This window comes from Anguilla anguilla, chromosome 4 (assembly GCF_013347855.1).
Source record: "Anguilla anguilla isolate fAngAng1 chromosome 4, fAngAng1.pri, whole genome shotgun sequence".
NCBI classification, from domain to species: domain Eukaryota; kingdom Metazoa; phylum Chordata; class Actinopteri; order Anguilliformes; family Anguillidae; genus Anguilla; species Anguilla anguilla.
Genome location: NC_049204.1, coordinates 8,149,651 through 8,168,965, shown reverse-complemented (window position 1 = coordinate 8,168,965; position 19,315 = coordinate 8,149,651). Strand labels below are relative to the sequence as shown.

At 44.5% G+C, this 19,315-nt stretch overlaps 2 protein-coding genes across 4 annotated transcripts; both read right to left on the bottom strand.

The window, feature by feature from the left end:
- Positions 1-853: 853 nt before the first annotated feature.
- LOC118224670 (cysteine-rich motor neuron 1 protein-like) lies at positions 854-8,189 on the bottom strand. 2 transcript variants are annotated; one of them, XM_035412280.1, is made up of 7 exons: positions 7,878-8,189; positions 7,522-7,601; positions 6,609-7,279; positions 5,029-5,268; positions 4,117-4,275; positions 2,067-2,234; positions 854-1,557 (listed from the first exon to the last, which is right to left on the bottom strand). In XM_035412280.1, exons 3-7 carry the CDS (start codon positions 7,000-7,002, stop codon positions 1,265-1,267), a joined length of 1,254 nt encoding a protein of 417 aa, XP_035268171.1. In that variant the 5' UTR covers positions 7,003-7,279; positions 7,522-7,601; positions 7,878-8,189; the 3' UTR covers positions 854-1,264. The 2 variants fall into 2 exon arrangements, with proteins under 2 accessions (XP_035268171.1, XP_035268172.1); XM_035412281.1 differs by lacking the exon at positions 7,522-7,601.
- A 2,093-nt stretch (positions 8,190-10,282) lies between these two features.
- On the bottom strand, positions 10,283-17,616 carry LOC118224671 (cysteine-rich motor neuron 1 protein-like). Of its 2 annotated transcripts, XM_035412282.1 has the most exons (7): positions 17,304-17,616; positions 16,948-17,027; positions 16,034-16,704; positions 14,457-14,696; positions 13,546-13,704; positions 11,495-11,662; positions 10,283-10,987 (listed from the first exon to the last, which is right to left on the bottom strand). In XM_035412282.1, exons 3-7 carry the CDS (start codon positions 16,425-16,427, stop codon positions 10,695-10,697), a joined length of 1,254 nt encoding a protein of 417 aa, XP_035268173.1. In that variant the 5' UTR covers positions 16,428-16,704; positions 16,948-17,027; positions 17,304-17,616; the 3' UTR covers positions 10,283-10,694. The 2 variants fall into 2 exon arrangements, with proteins under 2 accessions (XP_035268173.1, XP_035268174.1); XM_035412283.1 differs by lacking the exon at positions 16,948-17,027.
- Between the last annotated feature and the right edge of the window lie 1,699 nt (positions 17,617-19,315).

Here is a 19,315-nt window from a genome sequence, read left to right as displayed (position 1 = left end):
GTTGTATGCTATTCAGCAAATAAACCTTAAGACTCTTAATTCGCTTCGTGAAACTCAAAATGTTGCAGTATTTATCCCAAAATCGGGATTATAGTAGCTTTGTCACATGCGTGAAGCATGACCCAGGTAGACATTTACGGAATGTACACGACTGACAAGCCGTCAAACACGTTTGGCAGATTGAATATTTGCAGTTTAGGGTTAGCTAGCTAGTCAAATGGCTTGGTAGCCGAAGTTGCGAACTATTTTAGCATACGCTACTGGACTACCAAATATAGCAAGCTGATTACGCTTTCTGCCAACTAATTATTTGGTTAAGTAGGCTAAAGGAAATAGTAAAAATGACTCGGCTACCGAAAAACCTAAGAGGAGAATTATTTTATGGTCGTCTAGTGCAGCTGTAAATAGCACACGCCATAATGAAATCACTACGAAATGGGATGCCTGAATTTTCTGACTTCGCACAGGTGGACCGTGGTCGGAGCCGCAATGTCAAGGCCAAGAGGCGCCACCTCCCACCCCAGTGACCATAGACTGTAGCCCTTACTGTAGCGTAATCCACCGCAGTAATCAGGAAGTGACGCAAACTGTACGTCATTGGTCCACAACAAATATTATAACAGTGCCCAAATGACACAATAAATCATGAAATCGACCCATGGACAGTCATAAGACGAATACAATACACATATTGTGACTATTTGTCCTCATGAGAAAAAATTACTGACTTTGTATTTTGAGCGCAGTCTTATATGGAAACCCAATATGAAAACACCTATACTGGAGCCAACCGTAGTGGCGCTAGTGAGCAACCAGGAACAACAAGACCAGGAAATGAGCTTCAAAAACGAAGTCTGGTTTTGGCCGCTTGGATGAAACCATTGATTCCCCATATCAGCCTAGGTTTTCATATTGATTTCTTTAAAGTTGCAACTTGTTCTCTAAGAGACAGTAATCATGCAGAAAGATAAAAATACAAAATGCAAATAGTTAATAATACAGAGATAACAATAAACTGGCCACATATAAAACTATTGTTTTGTAATATTTATGGAGTAATAGTAGGCCAACAAGCAAGCGTAATTGCCTTAAATATCATGATCTGAATAAAAATATGTAAAAACAGCAGATAAACATACAGAAATTATACTGACAATGGTAGTTATTGCAACTGTGCATAAAAAAAACTATGCAAACTGGTTCAAACTGTAGTCAGTGGGACTGCTGTGGAGTCCTTTTGCGAGTCCAACAACATGGGGTGCGTTCATTCCTCTTCCTCATCCCTGTTCTGTGTAGCGGACTCCTCTCCCGGTCTGCACAGGTAACGATGGCAACAGTTGCCCGGGCGACCGTTGCCCCTGGTGACAATGTGGGCACGATGGCCTGGAGGGCAGTCTGGCGGCTTGGCGGGGCATTTCTCGAAGTCGCAGGTACACAGTGCAGGCAACTGGGGGCAGCACTGATGCAGAGGAATGTAAGGCTTTGTCAGGAAGGAGTCTGGGGGACAGGAAGGGACTGGAACAACGGGGCAGGTGACACTGGCGCACCTGAGCCGCTCTAAAACAAACAGGGAGGCAAAAACAGCTGTGTGTACTAAGCTGAATGGGGAAAAAAAGCTTGGTTATGTTTATAGAGCAGGTTTTCTGGGATATTTTTTGTATTTTATTATTCTAAGTCAGTGTTCTAGAACTCCATTGCTTTAATTACCAGTGGTGATTGTGACATCAGCATTAGAATTTTCAGTTAAGAACAGTCTAATCACACATTTGTGCTCTTCCACCCTATACATTATTAGACATTTAACCGACACTCTTTATCCAGAGAGACTTGTATAGCTTACGTTCTTTTATATGCAATCCATTAATATATACGGACTCAAATGTTCACTTACAAGCCCGGTTCCACATCGATTATGCTAAACTACCAACTGCCCCCCCCCCCCCCCCCCAATGCAAAATGTTTAAAGTGACTCATAACCAAAATAAAATGGTGTTGGGGGGTTTTAAGCGGACACTTCGGCTTCATGTTTAAATGTTATCACGGTATTGACAGACGGTGTCACTCACTCAGCTCCTTTTCACATTCACCCCTGGAGAGTTGCGATCCACAGCTTCCCATCTGGCACACGCACCGGTCCTCCTGGACCTTGCAGCCCATCAACATGCAGGTCCACTCTTCTTCTTCTTCTCCTCTTTCCATCTTTTCTATAATTTCCATCTCGTACAGCCTGTCCTCTGATGGGCAAGACAGACAGGCGTCAGTTTAAAAAATAAATAAAATAAATAACGCGCGCACGCTCAACCGTTCTGGACCCAGATGCATTCAAAATGGAGCAGGGGGGCCTCAGACTCCAGGGGGCTGCAGTCTCTGCACATTTCTGTGGTTTTCCCCTTTTTCCGTGGGAATTCTCTTCAGCCAATCAGTGACTGAATCGCTGAAGCACACCAAAAAAATGGCGGGCGCTGCAGCCCCTCCCAGACTACAGTCGGACACCCCTGGAACCGAGTACCGTGCATGTGGGGTGTCTGTGCCTGTACGTGCCGGGTATTTTGTTTTTTTTAAATACCACGTCCTGTAAGTGCAGTGTCTTTATCTTTTCTAACTGTTTTTAATATCATGAATGTATCTGTAGTGTCTTGTCATTCTTCTATCCATTTTAATACCATGTGATCTTAAGTGTTCAGAATGGCGCCTCATAAATAAAATGTATTATTATTATTATTATTGAGGACTGTTACTAATTGTCCTCAATAATAATACTATTGTCCTCCCATTGTTGGGGACCTTTCTTTCCCTCCATCCAGCACGTATATTGTACGTTGTTGTAGCTTGTCGTCATGCTTCCTAGTTTGACGTAGCATAGGTTAGGTCAGAGAGTAACATTTGCTGTGTGAACAGGACTCAATGTGTTCATGGCTATGAATAACTGTTACAAAATGAGTATTGTACCTTATCGGGCCTGTGGTATTGTACTGTACTTGTTCCAATGACCTTCAGTACGCACTTAGTGTATGTTGCTTTGGATAAAAGCGTCTGCCAAATAAAAGTTTAGAGATGTGATTCAGCAGGTGAATGTCCACTGCAGACTGTGACAAAGCATACTGGGAAATATTTTGAGTATGACCTGCTCCTTTGGCCAGGGACCTTTGTGTTTATCTATTGTGTTTAGCAGACTCATCGTATCTCTGGCTGTGTGGAGTGATCAGTGATGGCTATAGTTTGAGCCAGAGCTGGCCGCTGGCATAAACACTCTATGCTGTCCTTTAGGACCACAATCATACCTGGACCACACAACTCACAAGTTACATATTTTGTTTTTGGAAGGCATTTTAATTGCATGGTGTTCACCCCCAAACATTCTTGCTTGGGGCCTCCAAAGCCCTAGGGCTGGCTCTGGCTTGAGCAGACCTTGTTATATTTGTGAACATAGGAACTATCACTGGCATTTTCAGTCAGGCACGGCTTGGCCAGTTAATGCGTGGATGACGTATGGTGAAAAGGCCTGCCCACCATCCAGTAAAATGTGGAATCGTCCTGTAACTGGAAAGTAAAAAAGGGCTTCCATATTTTTATTGAATATGGGACACGTTTTGCTCCATATCTTTGAGAATAAATCCAGCCGCCCCCCCCCCCCCCCCAAGATTTGTGATCACTACCTAAACACCCCCCACACAATCGCTACCTACCATGATCTTCACCCCCCCCACCCCAATCCGCAATCGCTACCTAAACAGCCCCCCCCCCGCCACGAGCGCTACCTACCAACACTCATCACTCCCCACACGATCGCTATCAACCACCACCATCAACCCACCTCCCAACTCTGTAATCGCTACTAACCCCCCACCCCACCCCACCCCAACCCCCTCCAGCTCATTCCATGTTCCGTATTTCCATTGGTTAATGTTACATTACATTACATTACAGGCATTTGGCAGAGGCTCTTATCCAGAGCGACGTACAACAAACTGTACAACCATAACCAGGAACAAGTGTGTTGAAAACCCTAGAGAGAAGTACAGTACCAAGTGCAGGGAACGAACGGCTAGTTTAACTTGGAGTGATGTAAGTTAGGCAATGTTAGCGAGTCTACGAGCGACCGTGCAAGCGCCCCACCCTCCATGACTTTCCGGCAGTCCTGCAGGTGGCGGTATCTGAAGACCCTGTGGCAGGTCTGCTCGCCGTAGCAGTCGCAGGACGACATCCTCACGTTGCACCCCCACACCCAGGGGCACTGCTTGTCCACCCAGGGGTATCTCTGGGTCCCTGGGAGAGCTGGGGGCAGGGCGTAGAGGAGGATGGGAGGGAGAGAGGGAGAGAGAGAGAGAGAACAGAGAGAGAGAGAGAAGAGGGTCAGAGCGGGGAGGGCCAGAGAGAGGATGGAAATGAGGGGGGGAAGAGTCAAGAGTGCTTTGTTTTTGTATGGATGTATTTATTGATGATGTTGTAGGAATTGTAGGAAAGTAGAGACAAACAATTTCTACCTTTGACTACACAAACATTTGTGTGTCATTTATTTTAGCGCACACAGCTAGCGAGCTGAAAATGGCGCTGCTCAAACAAAAATAAACGTAGCTTCCGTTACCCAGAAAGCACTCTCTTAAAGGGACCGTGTCTACCTAACACAGACGGGCACACAATATAACTGCATGTGTAGAACCACCCTGAAACCACCGATTATGATGAATTATGTCCGCTACAATGTCATGCACTGATGCACTGTTAACATGTGGTGCTATGTCCTTTGATTTTTGTTGAACCTGCCCAGGGACTACAGATGAAAATGAGCTTACTTGCTAACTCAAGCATATTTACCTAAATGTTGATTAGTGTGCACTGTCCTTGTCAGGTAATTTTTGCAAATCTGTAAAAAGAGAGAGCTTCTCATATTGTTTTGTACTGTTTTGCATTGCATTGTATTGTATTGTATTCTATAGTTTTGTGTTGTATTGCATTAAGTGTCAGGGTGAGTAATTTGCAGAACCCCCCCCCCCGTTATTTAGAAGATAGCCCCTGTCCCTCTCTCACCTTTGCAGACCCCGGTTTCTGGGGGCGTGGCGGGGGCGTTTCCCAGGATGAGGGCGCAGGTGAGGCCCCTGTCGCAGTAGCCCCTCCCCCAGTGGGGGCCCCCACACATCTGGCCCCGCTGTCGCGCGCAGTGCGGGCAGCAGCCGCACGGGTCGATGACGTAACCCCCCGGACACTCCCAGTTCTCCAACGAACACTCCACCTCTGAACAGGGGACGCAGCCTGCAGGCGGGGTTACCCCTGGAGGTTCCCAAGCAATTTCGGAAAATGAAGGTTAATGTACAGTGCGCTTACCAGCAGTACAACAGAGTAGGAAGTGTCTTTCTCTCGTGTTATCTTAGCTTGTGAATACGTTGTGTCCGTATAGCATAATGGTTAGGGAGGTTGCAGGTTCAATTCACAGGTTGGACGCTGCAATTGTGCTCTTGAGCAAGGTATCAAACCTGCATTGCTTCAGTGTATATTCAGCTGTATAAATGGATGCAATGTAAAAATGCAAAAGCTGTGTAAGTCGCTTGGGTTAAGAGTGTCTGCTAGATAGCAGAAGTGCAGTGTCCATATTTCTGTAAATGTTAGTTTGATTCTTAGTGATGAAGCAATTTCCAATTTTTGGATTAATTTTCCATTTTTTTCTACCACTGGTCTCAAAATATAGGTCTGTTTGTACAGAGCCACTGCAATTATGCTCCTACAATTTTGTTTGCTGTCGTTTATGTCAGTAAATAAATATTTGACTGATATGAGAAAATAATTAAGCACTTATTTTCATATGCTGCTTATTAAACCTGAACCTGTTTAAATAACCCAGATCCTAATAAATCCACAGAACATAGTTTCATACTAGTTATTTTGAAACTATCCCCATTTCCGCACCACACATTAATAACACTAAATACGTGCATAGTTAATATGCAGATTTTACTGTGCCCACTTGCCCTTGATAAATACTGAAGTTAGAATTAATATCAACATATAATTTATTCAACTACTACATGAATAATTAACCTCCAAGCACTACATTATATTAGCTTGAATTTTGACAAATTTGAAATCACTTATGCTCTATTCTTCCGTGAAGAGCTAGAAATGAGATTTTAAAAGTTTAAAAAAACATTTTTTTTTTTTTAAATTACGTTGGGCATTTCCAGTCACACCCGAATTTGTAGTTACGCAAGCGTAACCTGGTGCCTGAACACGTGCCTGACACTCCAGCTGTTTCCCTTTCGCGCTGCGGCCACTCAGCCGTGCACGTGCAGAGCGCGCACGTCACAGGCAGGGGCACGGGTCAGATTCCTTCTGAGACCACGGCGCTCATCGTGTGCTGCAAGTGTTTTTTTTTTTTTACTGCGTGAAATACCCAGCGGCCCCATAAAACGTACGCATTTTTAAAAAATGTATATATAACTGTGAGAATATCATCACCGTGTTATTGCATTGTTTGTGTTATTGCCGAGTAAAATACCCAGTGTTGATTCAACCCTTAACAGAGCAAACATGACTCCAGTTGGGGACTCGGTTGCACTCTGTAAGAGTTGATTTAACACTGAGCGTCTGTCTGTTGCAGAGGGGAAGAGACTCACGGACGCAGACTCCAGCCCCGGCTTCATCCCCTGGATCTGGGGTGTAGTCAGGCACGCAAGAGAGGTTCCTGTCGCACCGTCCCCCCGTGGTCCCGTCACAACTCTGCCCGGGCCCAGGCGTCGTCTGCTCCGGGTCGTCGCCGCAGATACTGAGCCCGAACCAGAACCAGAACCAGAGCCAGAACCAGAACCAGGGCAGGGCCCGGTCCGTCCGCATGGCTGCCATCGGCCGCCGGTTAAAACTTCCAAAGAGTGTTCGCGGAAGGATCTGGAACAACTCCAACTTGCAGTAGAACTGCTCTCCCGCTGCTCGGTCCCTCTGTTCTCCCATCCAAAAGCCACACCCTCCTCCTCCTCCCCCTTTTCTTCCAGTCTTTCGCAGGTCTGCATCCATCCCTCCACCCCTACCGTCGCCCCACCCACCCCCACAACTCCAAATGCTGTAACTCTTCCCTTTCCCATCTCCCCTGTACCGTTCCAGGTCTAATTGTGTGTTATGTGGGTTTTTTTTATTTTTTTTTTTACCTCATCCACGTCATAAAGGACTGAGCAGTCCGACGGACAGTAACTGACACACTGGCCAAAGTCCAGCAGGTCACTACCACTGAACTTCAACCCCAGGAAGGAGGGAATCTGCTTCTCTATCCCATCCAGGACATCCCTGGCTAACACTGGAGAGAGAGAGAGACAGACAGAGAGAGAGAGAGTAGGAGAGAGAGAGAGACAGAGAGTGGGAGAGAGAGAAGTGAGAGAGGTAGATTTTAAAGATAGCACCCTGTTACCAGTCTGTAAAATGGCATCCGTTTATCAACACTACAGACATTACTAGCAACATAAATTACTAGTAACAAAAAAATACCATAATTCCATAAATGCAAGACGCATATTTCTGTAATAAATATGAGGCACTCACATTTCTCTGATCATAATGTTCAGTTACTGATCAGGGCATTCATTCCCCCAATCAGGGGCATTCAGGATGATGACACTCCCCTAGAGGAATGCATTTACAAAAGGTCAACAACTGTGTTTGTACTGAAAAAAAATCTGCTATCCTATGCTGACTGATACTTTTCACAAATCAGCTTACCTAGTGAGGAATGTAAATAACTAGTGTTGATTACCTAGCTAAATATGGTTCGAGAAAATGCCTCATACTAGTTCGCTACGTGAATATATTTGTTGTATTTACTAATTTTGGTAATTTAGCAAGCTAACAAGCTTCCTTGTGAACCCTGGATTATACCTACTATACAAAAAAAATCAAACCTGTTCGTCTTCTTGCATTGACGCGGCGAGCGGCAGCCCGTCCGCCAACCGAGCAATCATTGTCAGCAGAACCATTTTTTGTGCAGAATACTCTAAAGAGCTCGCAGTATTAGATAACAATGAGGGGTCCAGCTGAATTGACAGGCTCCTGCTCCGCTCTTGATTTGACAACACTGACGCGCTGAACTGGCCGGAAATATCGGAGGTGCGTCGTTCAATTGTGGCCCGCTTCATTTCAGACATTCGTTCCGACCTAAATAGCGACACCCCGTGGACTTGAGGACCCTGGAGTAATGACGTGGCATTATTGTGTGTCGTGTAAAATGCTGGACCGTATGCAGTGCTCTATCGCTATTCCATAGCTTTCCTGCTAACGTTAATCGTGTTGGAGCTAACTGCTTAACCGGTAAAATGTCTGCATATTTAAAAGTATTTATTGAGAAAACTTGAAGCACTGCATGGCGTGATGAAACCAGAGACTGTAAAAAATATGGACAAAGCTACTGTGACGTCACCCATTGACTCTCCGTGGGTCTCTAAAACACGTTTTGAAGCTCAATGGCGGGCGCGGCCATGTTGTCGATTTGGAGCCAAAACCATAGAGTTACGACGCTCTCTGGTTATTACTATGTGATTGACAGTCCGGTGCGGAAAAGCCCATCAACCTGAACGAACGATTGCAGAACGAACGTGCGGCTAGCTGACTGTCTGCCGTTATGTTTTAAAATATATTATCAGATGTTTACGGAGTTTAATTTCCATCCGTGACTGTACTGTGTCATGTAATCACGTTATATGTATGACATTAAAAATACAATTATGTTCAGTTATCTTCAATTTATGTTTCTCAGCAAAACGAATATGCTTAGCTAGCATATCAGCTTGCCAGTGAGCTAGGTAGGCTATCCGTGGTTAGTTCACGCATTAGCAATATGAACCACAGGGGAAGAACATTGACTACACTGATGGTCAATCAATCAGAGATGTGTAGGCTACTGGTGATTTGACTAGGCTCATTTTCGTGTAACTGTCTGGTAGACCTGCTGTTAACCGAGCAAGTTATCGTCGTAGGTTTTCGCCACAGTCAGTTAATGAGCCAGTAACTGCTACTACCTACTCCATCGTCGTTTGTGGTGTTCACTTGCTGGGTGAGGCTAGCTGACCGATCGTTCGCAAGTCACTTTCTACCGAATAAAAATTAACACTGTCAGCGGTGATGAGCAAATCTACCAAGTATATTAATAACTGATCTGTAGGCGTGTAAATATGACAACGCGCTTTGTACAGCAAGTTTTCCACCTGGTGCATGAAGACAAAAATAATGTAGGCCTAGCCTACATTGAATTTCTAATTATTATTACTTTTATTTTTATTATCAAAACCAATGGAGAAAAGCCAATATACGCAAGGAGCCCACAGGACCGATTCTGAGAACCACTGTCTTAAATGCTCTTGTCGGTCTCTTAAATGCTAAAAACATGTTCCTTTCTAAATGCCAGTCTTACAAAGATGGTTAATTTCGTTAAATTCTGTGTGTGAAATTTCATCGTGTGTTGTATGCTATTCAGCAAATAAACCTTAAGACTCTTAATTCGCTTCGTGAAACTCAAAATGTTGCAGTATTTATCCCAAAATCGGGATTATAGTAGCTTTGTCACATGCGTGAAGCATGACCCAGGTAGACATTTACGGAATGTACACGACTGACAAGCCGTCAAACACGTTTGGCAGATTGAATATTTGCAGTTTAGGGTTAGCTAGCTAGTCAAATGGCTTGGTAGCCGAAGTTGCGAACTATTTTAGCATACGCTACTGGACTACCAAATATAGCAAGCTGATTACGCTTTCTGCCAACTAATTATTTGGTTAAGTAGGCTAAAGGAAATAGTAAAAATGACTCGGCTACCGAAAAACCTAAGAGGAGAATTATTTTATGGTCGTCTAGTGCAGCTGTAAATAGCACACGCCATAATGAAATCACTACGAAATGGGATGCCTGAATTTTCTGACTTCGCACAGGTGGACCGTGGTCGGAGCCGCAATGTCAAGGCCAAGAGGCGCCACCTCCCACCCCAGTGACCATAGACTGTAGCCCTTACTGTAGCGTAATCCACCGCAGTAATCAGGAAGTGACGCAAACTGTACGTCATTGGTCCACAACAAATATTATAACAGTGCCCAAATGACACAATAAATCATGAAATCGACCCATGGACAGTCATAAGACGAATACAATACACATATTGTGACTATTTGTCCTCATGAGAAAAAATTACTGACTTTGTATTTTGAGCGCAGTCTTATATGGAAACCCAATATGAAAACACCTATACTGGAGCCAACCGTAGTGGCGCTAGTGAGCAACCAGGAACAACAAGACCAGGAAATGAGCTTCAAAAACGAAGTCTGGTTTTGGCCGCTTGGATGAAACCATTGATTCCCCATATCAGCCTAGGTTTTCATATTGATTTCTTTAAAGTTGCAACTTGTTCTCTAAGAGACAGTAATCATGCAGAAAGATAAAAATACAAAATGCAAATAGTTAATAATACAGAGATAACAATAAACTGGCCACATATAAAACTATTGTTTTGTAATATTTATGGAGTAATAGTAGGCCAACAAGCAAGCGTAATTGCCTTAAATATCATGATCTGAATAAAAATATGTAAAAACAGCAGATAAACATACAGAAATTATACTGACAATGGTAGTTATTGCAACTGTGCATAAAAAAAAACTATGCAAACTGGTTCAAACTGTAGTCAGTGGGACTGCTGTGGAGTCCTTTTGCGAGTCCAACAACATGGGGTGCGTTCATTCCTCTTCCTCATCCCTGTTCTGTGTAGCGGACTCCTCTCCCGGTCTGCACAGGTAACGATGGCAACAGTTGCCCGGGCGACCGTTGCCCCTGGTGACAATGTGGGCACGATGGCCTGGAGGGCAGTCTGGCGGCTTGGCGGGGCATTTCTCGAAGTCGCAGGTACACAGTGCAGGCAACTGGGGGCAGCACTGATGCAGAGGAATGTAAGGCTTTGTCAGGAAGGAGTCTGGGGGACAGGAAGGGACTGGAACAACGGGGCAGGTGACACTGGCGCACCTGAGCCGCTCTAAAACAAACAGGGAGGCAAAAACAGCTGTGTGTACTAAGCTGAATGGGGAAAAAAGCTTGGTTATGTTTATAGAGCAGGTTTTCTGGGATATTTTTTGTATTTTATTATTCTAAGTCAGTGTTCTAGAACTCCATTGCTTTAATTACCAGTGGTGATTGTGACATCAGCATTAGAATTTTCAGTTAAGAACAGTCTAATCACACATTTGTGCTCTTCCACCCTATACATTATTAGACATTTAACCGACACTCTTTATCCAGAGAGACTTGTATAGCTTACGTTCTTTTATATGCAATCCATTAATATATACGGACTCAAATGTTCACTTACAAGCCCGGTTCCACATCGATTATGCTAAACTACCAACTGCCCCCCCCCTCCCCCCCAATGCAAAATGTTTAAAGTGACTCATAACCAAAATAAAATGGTGTTGGGGGGTTTTAAGCGGACACTTCGGCTTCATGTTTAAATGTTATCACGGTATTGACAGACGGTGTCACTCACTCAGCTCCTTTTCACATTCACCCCTGGAGAGTTGCGATCCACAGCTTCCCATCTGGCACACGCACCGGTCCTCCTGGACCTTGCAGCCCATCAACATGCAGGTCCACTCTTCTTCTTCTTCTCCTCTTTCCATCTTTTCTATAATTTCCATCTCGTACAGCCTGTCCTCTGATGGGCAAGACAGACAGGCGTCAGTTTAAAAAATAAATAAAATAAATAACGCGCGCACGCTCAACCGTTCTGGACCCAGATGCATTCAAAATGGAGCAGGGGGGCCTCAGACTCCAGGGGGCTGCAGTCTCTGCACATTTCTGTGGTTTTCCCCTTTTTCCGTGGGAATTCTCTTCAGCCAATCAGTGACTGAATCGCTGAAGCACACCAAAAAAATGGCGGGCGCTGCAGCCCCTCCCAGACTACAGTCGGACACCCCTGGAACCGAGTACCGTGCATGTGGGGTGTCTGTGCCTGTACGTGCCGGGTATTTTGTTTTTTTTAAATACCACGTCCTGTAAGTGCAGTGTCTTTATCTTTTCTAACTGTTTTTAATATCATGAATGTATCTGTAGTGTCTTGTCATTCTTCTATCCATTTTAATACCATGTGATCTTAAGTGTTCAGAATGGCGCCTCATAAATAAAATGTATTATTATTATTATTATTGAGGACTGTTACTAATTGTCCTCAATAATAATACTATTGTCCTCCCATTGTTGGGGACCTTTCTTTCCCTCCATCCAGCACGTATATTGTACGTTGTTGTAGCTTGTCGTCATGCTTCCTAGTTTGACGTAGCATAGGTTAGGTCAGAGAGTAACATTTGCTGTGTGAACAGGACTCAATGTGTTCATGGCTATGAATAACTGTTACAAAATGAGTATTGTACCTTATCGGGCCTGTGGTATTGTACTGTACTTGTTCCAATGACCTTCAGTACGCACTTAGTGTATGTTGCTTTGGATAAAAGCGTCTGCCAAATAAAAGTTTAGAGATGTGATTCAGCAGGTGAATGTCCACTGCAGACTGTGACAAAGCATACTGGGAAATATTTTGAGTATGACCTGCTCCTTTGGCCAGGGACCTTTGTGTTTATCTATTGTGTTTAGCAGACTCATCGTATCTCTGGCTGTGTGGAGTGATCAGTGATGGCTATAGTTTGAGCCAGAGCTGGCCGCTGGCATAAACACTCTATGCTGTCCTTTAGGACCACAATCATACCTGGACCACACAACTCACAAGTTACATATTTTGTTTTTGGAAGGCATTTTAATTGCATGGTGTTCACCCCCAAACATTCTTGCTTGGGGCCTCCAAAGCCCTAGGGCTGGCTCTGGCTTGAGCAGACCTTGTTATATTTGTGAACATAGGAACTATCACTGGCATTTTCAGTCAGGCACGGCTTGGCCAGTTAATGCGTGGATGACGTATGGTGAAAAGGCCTGCCCACCATCCAGTAAAATGTGGAATCGTCCTGTAACTGGAAAGTAAAAAAGGGCTTCCATATTTGTATTGAATATGGGACACGTTTTGCTCCATATCTTTGATAATAAATCCCGCCGCCCCCCCCCCCCCCCCCAAGATTTGTGATCACTACCTAAACACCCCCCACACAATCGCTACCTACCATGATCTTCACCCCCCCCACCCCAATCCGCAATCGCTACCTAAACAGCCCCCCCCCCGCCACGAGCGCTACCTACCAACACTCATCACTCCCCACACGATCGCTATCAACCACCACCATCAACCCACCTCCCAACTCTGTAATCGCTACTAACCCCCCACCCCACCCCACCCCAACCCCCTCCAGCTCATTCCATGTTCCGTATTTCCATTGGTTAATGTTACATTACATTACATTACAGGCATTTGGCAGAGGCTCTTATCCAGAGCGACGTACAACAAACTGTACAACCATAACCAGGAACAAGTGTGTTGAAAACCCTAGAGAGAAGTACAGTACCAAGTGCAGGGAACGAACGGCTAGTTTAACTTGGAGTGATGTAAGTTAGGCAATGTTAGCGAGTCTACGAGCGACCGTGCAAGCGCCCCACCCTCCATGACTTTCCGGCAGTCCTGCAGGTGGCGGTATCTGAAGACCCTGTGGCAGGTCTGCTCGCCGTAGCAGTCGCAGGACGACATCCTCACGTTGCACCCCCACACCCAGGGGCACTGCTTGTCCACCCAGGGGTATCTCTGGGTCCCTGGGAGAGCTGGGGGCAGGGCGTAGAGGAGGATGGGAGGGAGAGAGGGAGAGAGAGAGAGAGAACAGAGAGAGAGAGAGAAGAGGGTCAGAGCGGGGAGGGCCAGAGAGAGGATGGAAATGAGGGGGGGAAGAGTCAAGAGTGCTTTGTTTTTGTATGGATGTATTTATTGATGATGTTGTAGGAATTGTAGGAAAGTAGAGACAAACAATTTCTACCTTTGACTACACAAACATTTGTGTGTCATTTATTTTAGCGCACACAGCTAGCGAGCTGAAAATGGCGCTGCTCAAACAAAAATAAACGTAGCTTCCGTTACCCAGAAAGCACTCTCTTAAAGGGACCGTGTCTACCTAACACAGACGGGCACACAATATAACTGCATGTGTAGAACCACCCTGAAACCACCGATTATGATGAATTATGTCCGCTACAATGTCATGCACTGATGCACTGTTAACATGTGGTGCTATGTCCTTTGATTTTTGTTGAACCTGCCCAGGGACTACAGATGAAAATGAGCTTACTTGCTAACTCAAGCATATTTACCTAAATGTTGATTAGTGTGCACTGTCCTTGTCAGGTAATTTTTGCAAATCTGTAAAAAGAGAGAGCTTCTCATATTGTTTTGTACTGTTTTGCATTGCATTGTATTGTATTGTATTCTATAGTTTTGTGTTGTATTGCATTAAGTGTCAGGGTGAGTAATTTGCAGAACCCCCCCCCCGGTATTTAGAAGATAGCCCCTGTCCCTCTCTCACCTTTGCAGACCCCGGTTTCTGGGGGCGTGGCGGGGGCGTTTCCCAGGATGAGGGCGCAGGTGAGGCCCCTGTCGCAGTAGCCCCTCCCCCAGTGGGGGCCCCCACACATCTGGCCCCGCTGTCGCGCGCAGTGCGGGCAGCAGCCGCACGGGTCGATGACGTAACCCCCCGGACACTCCCAGTTCTTCAACGAACACTCCACCTCTGAACAGGGGACGCAGCCTGCAGGCGGGGTTACCCCTGGAGGTTCCCAAGCAATTTCGGAAAATGAAGGTTAATGTACAGTGCGCTTACCAGCAGTACAACAGAGTAGGAAGTGTCTTTCTCTCGTGTTATCTTAGCTTGTGAATACGTTGTGTCCGTATAGCATAATGGTTAGGGAGGTTGCAGGTTCAATTCACAGGTTGGACGCTGCAATTGTGCTCTTGAGCAAGGTATCAAACCTGCATTGCTTCAGTGTATATTCAGCTGTATAAATGGATGCAATGTAAAAATGCAAAAGCTGTGTAAGTCGCTTGGGTTAAGAGTGTCTGCTAGATAGCAGAAGTGCAGTGTCCATATTTCTGTAAATGTTAGTTTGATTCTTAGTGATGAAGCAATTTCCAATTTTTGGATTAATTTTCCATTTTTTTCTACCACTGGTCTCAAAATATAGGTCTGTTTGTACAGAGCCACTGCAATTATGCTCCTACAATTATAAAATAAATATTTGACTGATATGAGAAAATAATTAAGCACTTATTTTCATATGCTGCTTATTAAACCTGAACCTGTTTAAATAACCCAGATCCTAATAAATCCACAGAACATAGTTTCATACTAGTTATTTTGAAACTATCCCCATTTCTGCACCACACATTAATAACACTAAATATGTGCATAGTTAATATGCAGATTTTACTGTGCCCACTTGCCCTTGATAAATACTGAAGTTAGAATTAATATCAACATGTAATTTATTCAACTACTACATGAATAATTAACCTCCAAGCACTACATTATATTAGCTTGAATTTTGACAAATTTGAAATCACTTATGCTCTATTCTTCTGTGAAGAGCTAGAAATGAGATTTTAAAAGTTTAAAAAAACATTTTTTTTTTTTTTTTTTTGAAAATTACGTTGGGCATTTCCAGTCACACCCGAATTTGTAGTTACGCAAGCGTAACCTGGTGCCTGAACACGTGCCTGACACTCCAGCTGTTTCCCTTTCGCGCTGCGGCCGCTCAGCCGTGCACGTGCAGAGCGCGCACGTCACAGGCAGGGGCACAGGTCAGATTCCTTCTGAGACCACGGCGCTCATCGTGTGCTGCAAATAGTTTTTTTTTTTGGTTTTTTTTTACTGCGTTAAATACCCAGCGGCCCCATAAAACGTACGCATTTTTTAAAAATGTATATATAACTGTGAGAATATCAACACCGTGTTATTGCATTGCTTGTGTTATTGCCGAGTAAAATACCCAGTGTTGATTCAACCCTTAACAGAGCAAACATGACTCCAGTTGGGGACTCGGTTGCACTCTGTAAGAGTTGATTTAACACTGAGCGTCTGTCTGTCGCAGAGGGGAAGAGACTCACGGACGCAGACTCCAGCCCCGGCTTCATCCCCTGGATCTGGGGTGTAGTCAGGCACGCAAGAGAGGTTCCTGTCGCACCGTCCCCCCGTGGTCCCGTCACAACTCTGCCCGGGCCCAGGCGTCGTCTGCTCCGGGTCGTCGCCGCAGATACTGAGCCCGAACCAGAACCAGAACCAGAGCCAGAACCAGAACCAGGGCAGGGCCCGGTCCGTCCGCATGACTGCCATCGGCCGCCGATTAAAACTTCCAAAGAGTGTTCGCGGAAGGATCTGGAACAACTCCAACTTGCAGTAGAACTGCTCTCCCGCTGCTCGGTCCCTCTGTTCTCCCATCCAAAAGCCACACCCTCCTCCTCCTCCCCCTTTTCTTCCAGTCTTTCGCAGGTCTGCATCCATCCCTCCACCCCTACCGTCGCCCCACCCACCCCCACAACTCCAAATGCTGTAACTCTTCCCTTTCCCATCTCCCCTGTACCGTTCCAGGTCTAATTGTGTGTTATGTGGGTTTTTTTTATTTTTTTTTTTACCTCATCCACGTCATAAAGGACTGAGCAGTCCGACGGACAGTAACTGACACACTGGCCAAAGTCCAGCAGGTCACTACCACTGAACTTCAACCCCAGGAAGGAGGGAATCTGCTTCTCTATCCCATCCAGGACATCCCTGGCTAACACTGGAGAGAGAGAGAGACAGACAGAGAGAGAGAGAGTAGGAGAGAGAGAGAGACAGAGAGTGGGAGAGAGAGAAGTGAGAGAGGTAGATTTTAAAGGCAGCAACCCTGTTACCAGTCTGTAAAATGGCATCCGTTTATCAACACTACAGACATTACTAGCAACATAAATTACTAGTAACAAAAAAATACCATAATTCCATAAATGCAAGACGCATATTTCTGTAATAAATATGAGGCACTCACATTTCTCTGATCATAATGTTCAGTTACTGATCAGGGCATTCATTCCCCCAATCAGGGGCATTCAGGATGATGACACTCCCCTAGAGGAATGCATTTACAAAAGGTCAACAACTGTGTTTGTACTGAAAAAAAATCTGCTATCCTATGCTGACTGATACTTTTCATAAATCAGCTTAGCTAGTGAGGAATGTAAATAACTAGTGTTGATTACCTAGCTAAATATGGTTCGAGCAAATGCCTCATACTAGTTCGCTACGTGAATATATTTGTTGTATTTACTAATTTTGGTAATTTAGCAAGTTTACAAGCTTCCTTGTGAACCCTGGATTATACCTGCTATACAAAAAAAATCAAACCTGTTCGTCTTCTTGCATTGACGCGGCGAGCGGCAGCCCGTCCGCCAACCGAGCAATCATTGTCAGCAGAACCATTTTTTGTGCAGAATACTCTAAAGAGCTCGCAGTATTAGATAACAATGAGGGGTCCAGCTGAACTGACAGGCTCCTGCTCCGCTCTTGATTTGACAACACTGACGCGCTGAACTGGCCGGAAATATTGGAGGTGCGTCGTTCAATTGTGGCCCGCTTCATTTCAGACATTCGTTCCGACCTAAATAGCGACACCCCGTGGACTTGAGGACCCTGGAGTAATGACGTGACATTATTGTGTGTCGTGTAAAATGCTGGACCGTATGCATTCCTCTATCGTTATTCCATAGCTTTCCTGCTAACGTTAATCGTGTTGGAGCTAACTGCTTAACCGGTAAAATGTCTGCATATTTAAAAGTATTTATTGAGAAAACTTGAAGCACTGCATGGCGTGATGAAACCAGAGACTGTAAAAAATATGGACAAAGCTACTGTGACGTCACCCATTGACTCTCCGTGGGTCTCTAAAACACGTTTTGAAGCTCAATGGCGGGCGCGGCCATGTTGTCGATTTGGAGCCAAAACCATAGAGTTACGACTCTCTCTGGTTATTACTATGTGATTGACAGTCCGGTGCGGAAAAGCCCATCAACCTGAACGAACGATTGCAGAACGAACGTGCGGCTAGCTGACTGTCTGCCGTTATGTTTTAAAATATATTATCAGATGTTTACGGAGTTTAATTTCCATCCGTGACTGTACTGTGTCATGTAATCACGTTATATGTATTACATAAAAAAATACAATTATGTTCAGTTATCTTCAATTTATGTTTCTCAGCAAAACGAATATGCTTAGCTAGCATATCAGCTTGCCAGTGAGCTAGGTAGGCTATCCGTGGTTAGTTCACGCATTAGCAATATGAACCACAGGGGAAGAACATTGACTACACTGATGGTCAATCAATCAGAGATGTGTAGGCTACTGGTGATTTGACTAGGCTCATTTTCGTGTAACTGTCTGGTAGACCTGCTGTTAACCGAGCAAGTTATCGTCGTAGGTTTTCGCCACAGTCAGTTAATGAGCCAGTAACTGCTACTACCTACTCCATCGTCGTTTGTGGTGTTCACTTGCTGGGTGACGCTAGCTGACCGATCGTTCGCAAGTCACTTTCTACCGAATAAAAATTAACACTGTCAGCGGTGATGAGCAAATCTACCAAGTATATTAATAACTGATCTGTAGGCGTGTAAATATGACAACGCGCTTTGTACAGCAAGTTTTCCACCTGGTGCATGAAGACAAAAATAATGTAGGCCTAGCCTACATTGAATTTCTAATTATTATTAGACTTTTATTTTTATTATCAAAACCAATGGAGAAAAGCCAATATACGCAAGGAGCCCCCAGGACCGATTCTGAGAACCACTGTCTTAAATGCTCTTGTCGGTCTCTTAATGCTAAAAACATGTTCCTTTCTAAATGCCAGTCTTACAAAGATGGTTAATTTCGTTAAATTCTGTGTGTGAAATTTCATCGTGTGTTGTATGCGATTCAGCAAATAAACCTTAAGACTCTTAATTCGCTTCGTGAAACTGAAAATGTTGCAGTATTTATCCCAAAATCGGGATTATAGTAGCTTTGTCACATGCGTGAAGCATGACCCAGGTAGACATTTACGGAATGTACACGACTGACAAGCCGTCAAACACGTTTGACAGATTGAATATTTGCAGTTTAGGGTTAGCTAGCTAGTCAAATGGCTTGGTAGCCGAAGTTGCGAACTATTTTAGCATAGGCTACTGGACTACCAAATATAGCAAGCTGATTACGCTTTCTGCCAACTAATTATTTGGTTAAGTAGGCTAAAGGAAATAGTAAAAATGACTCGGCTACCGAAAAACCTAAGAGGAGAATTATTTTATGGTCGTCTAGTGCAGCTGTAAATAGCACACGCCATAATGAAATCACTACGAAATGGGATGCCTGCATTTTCTGAC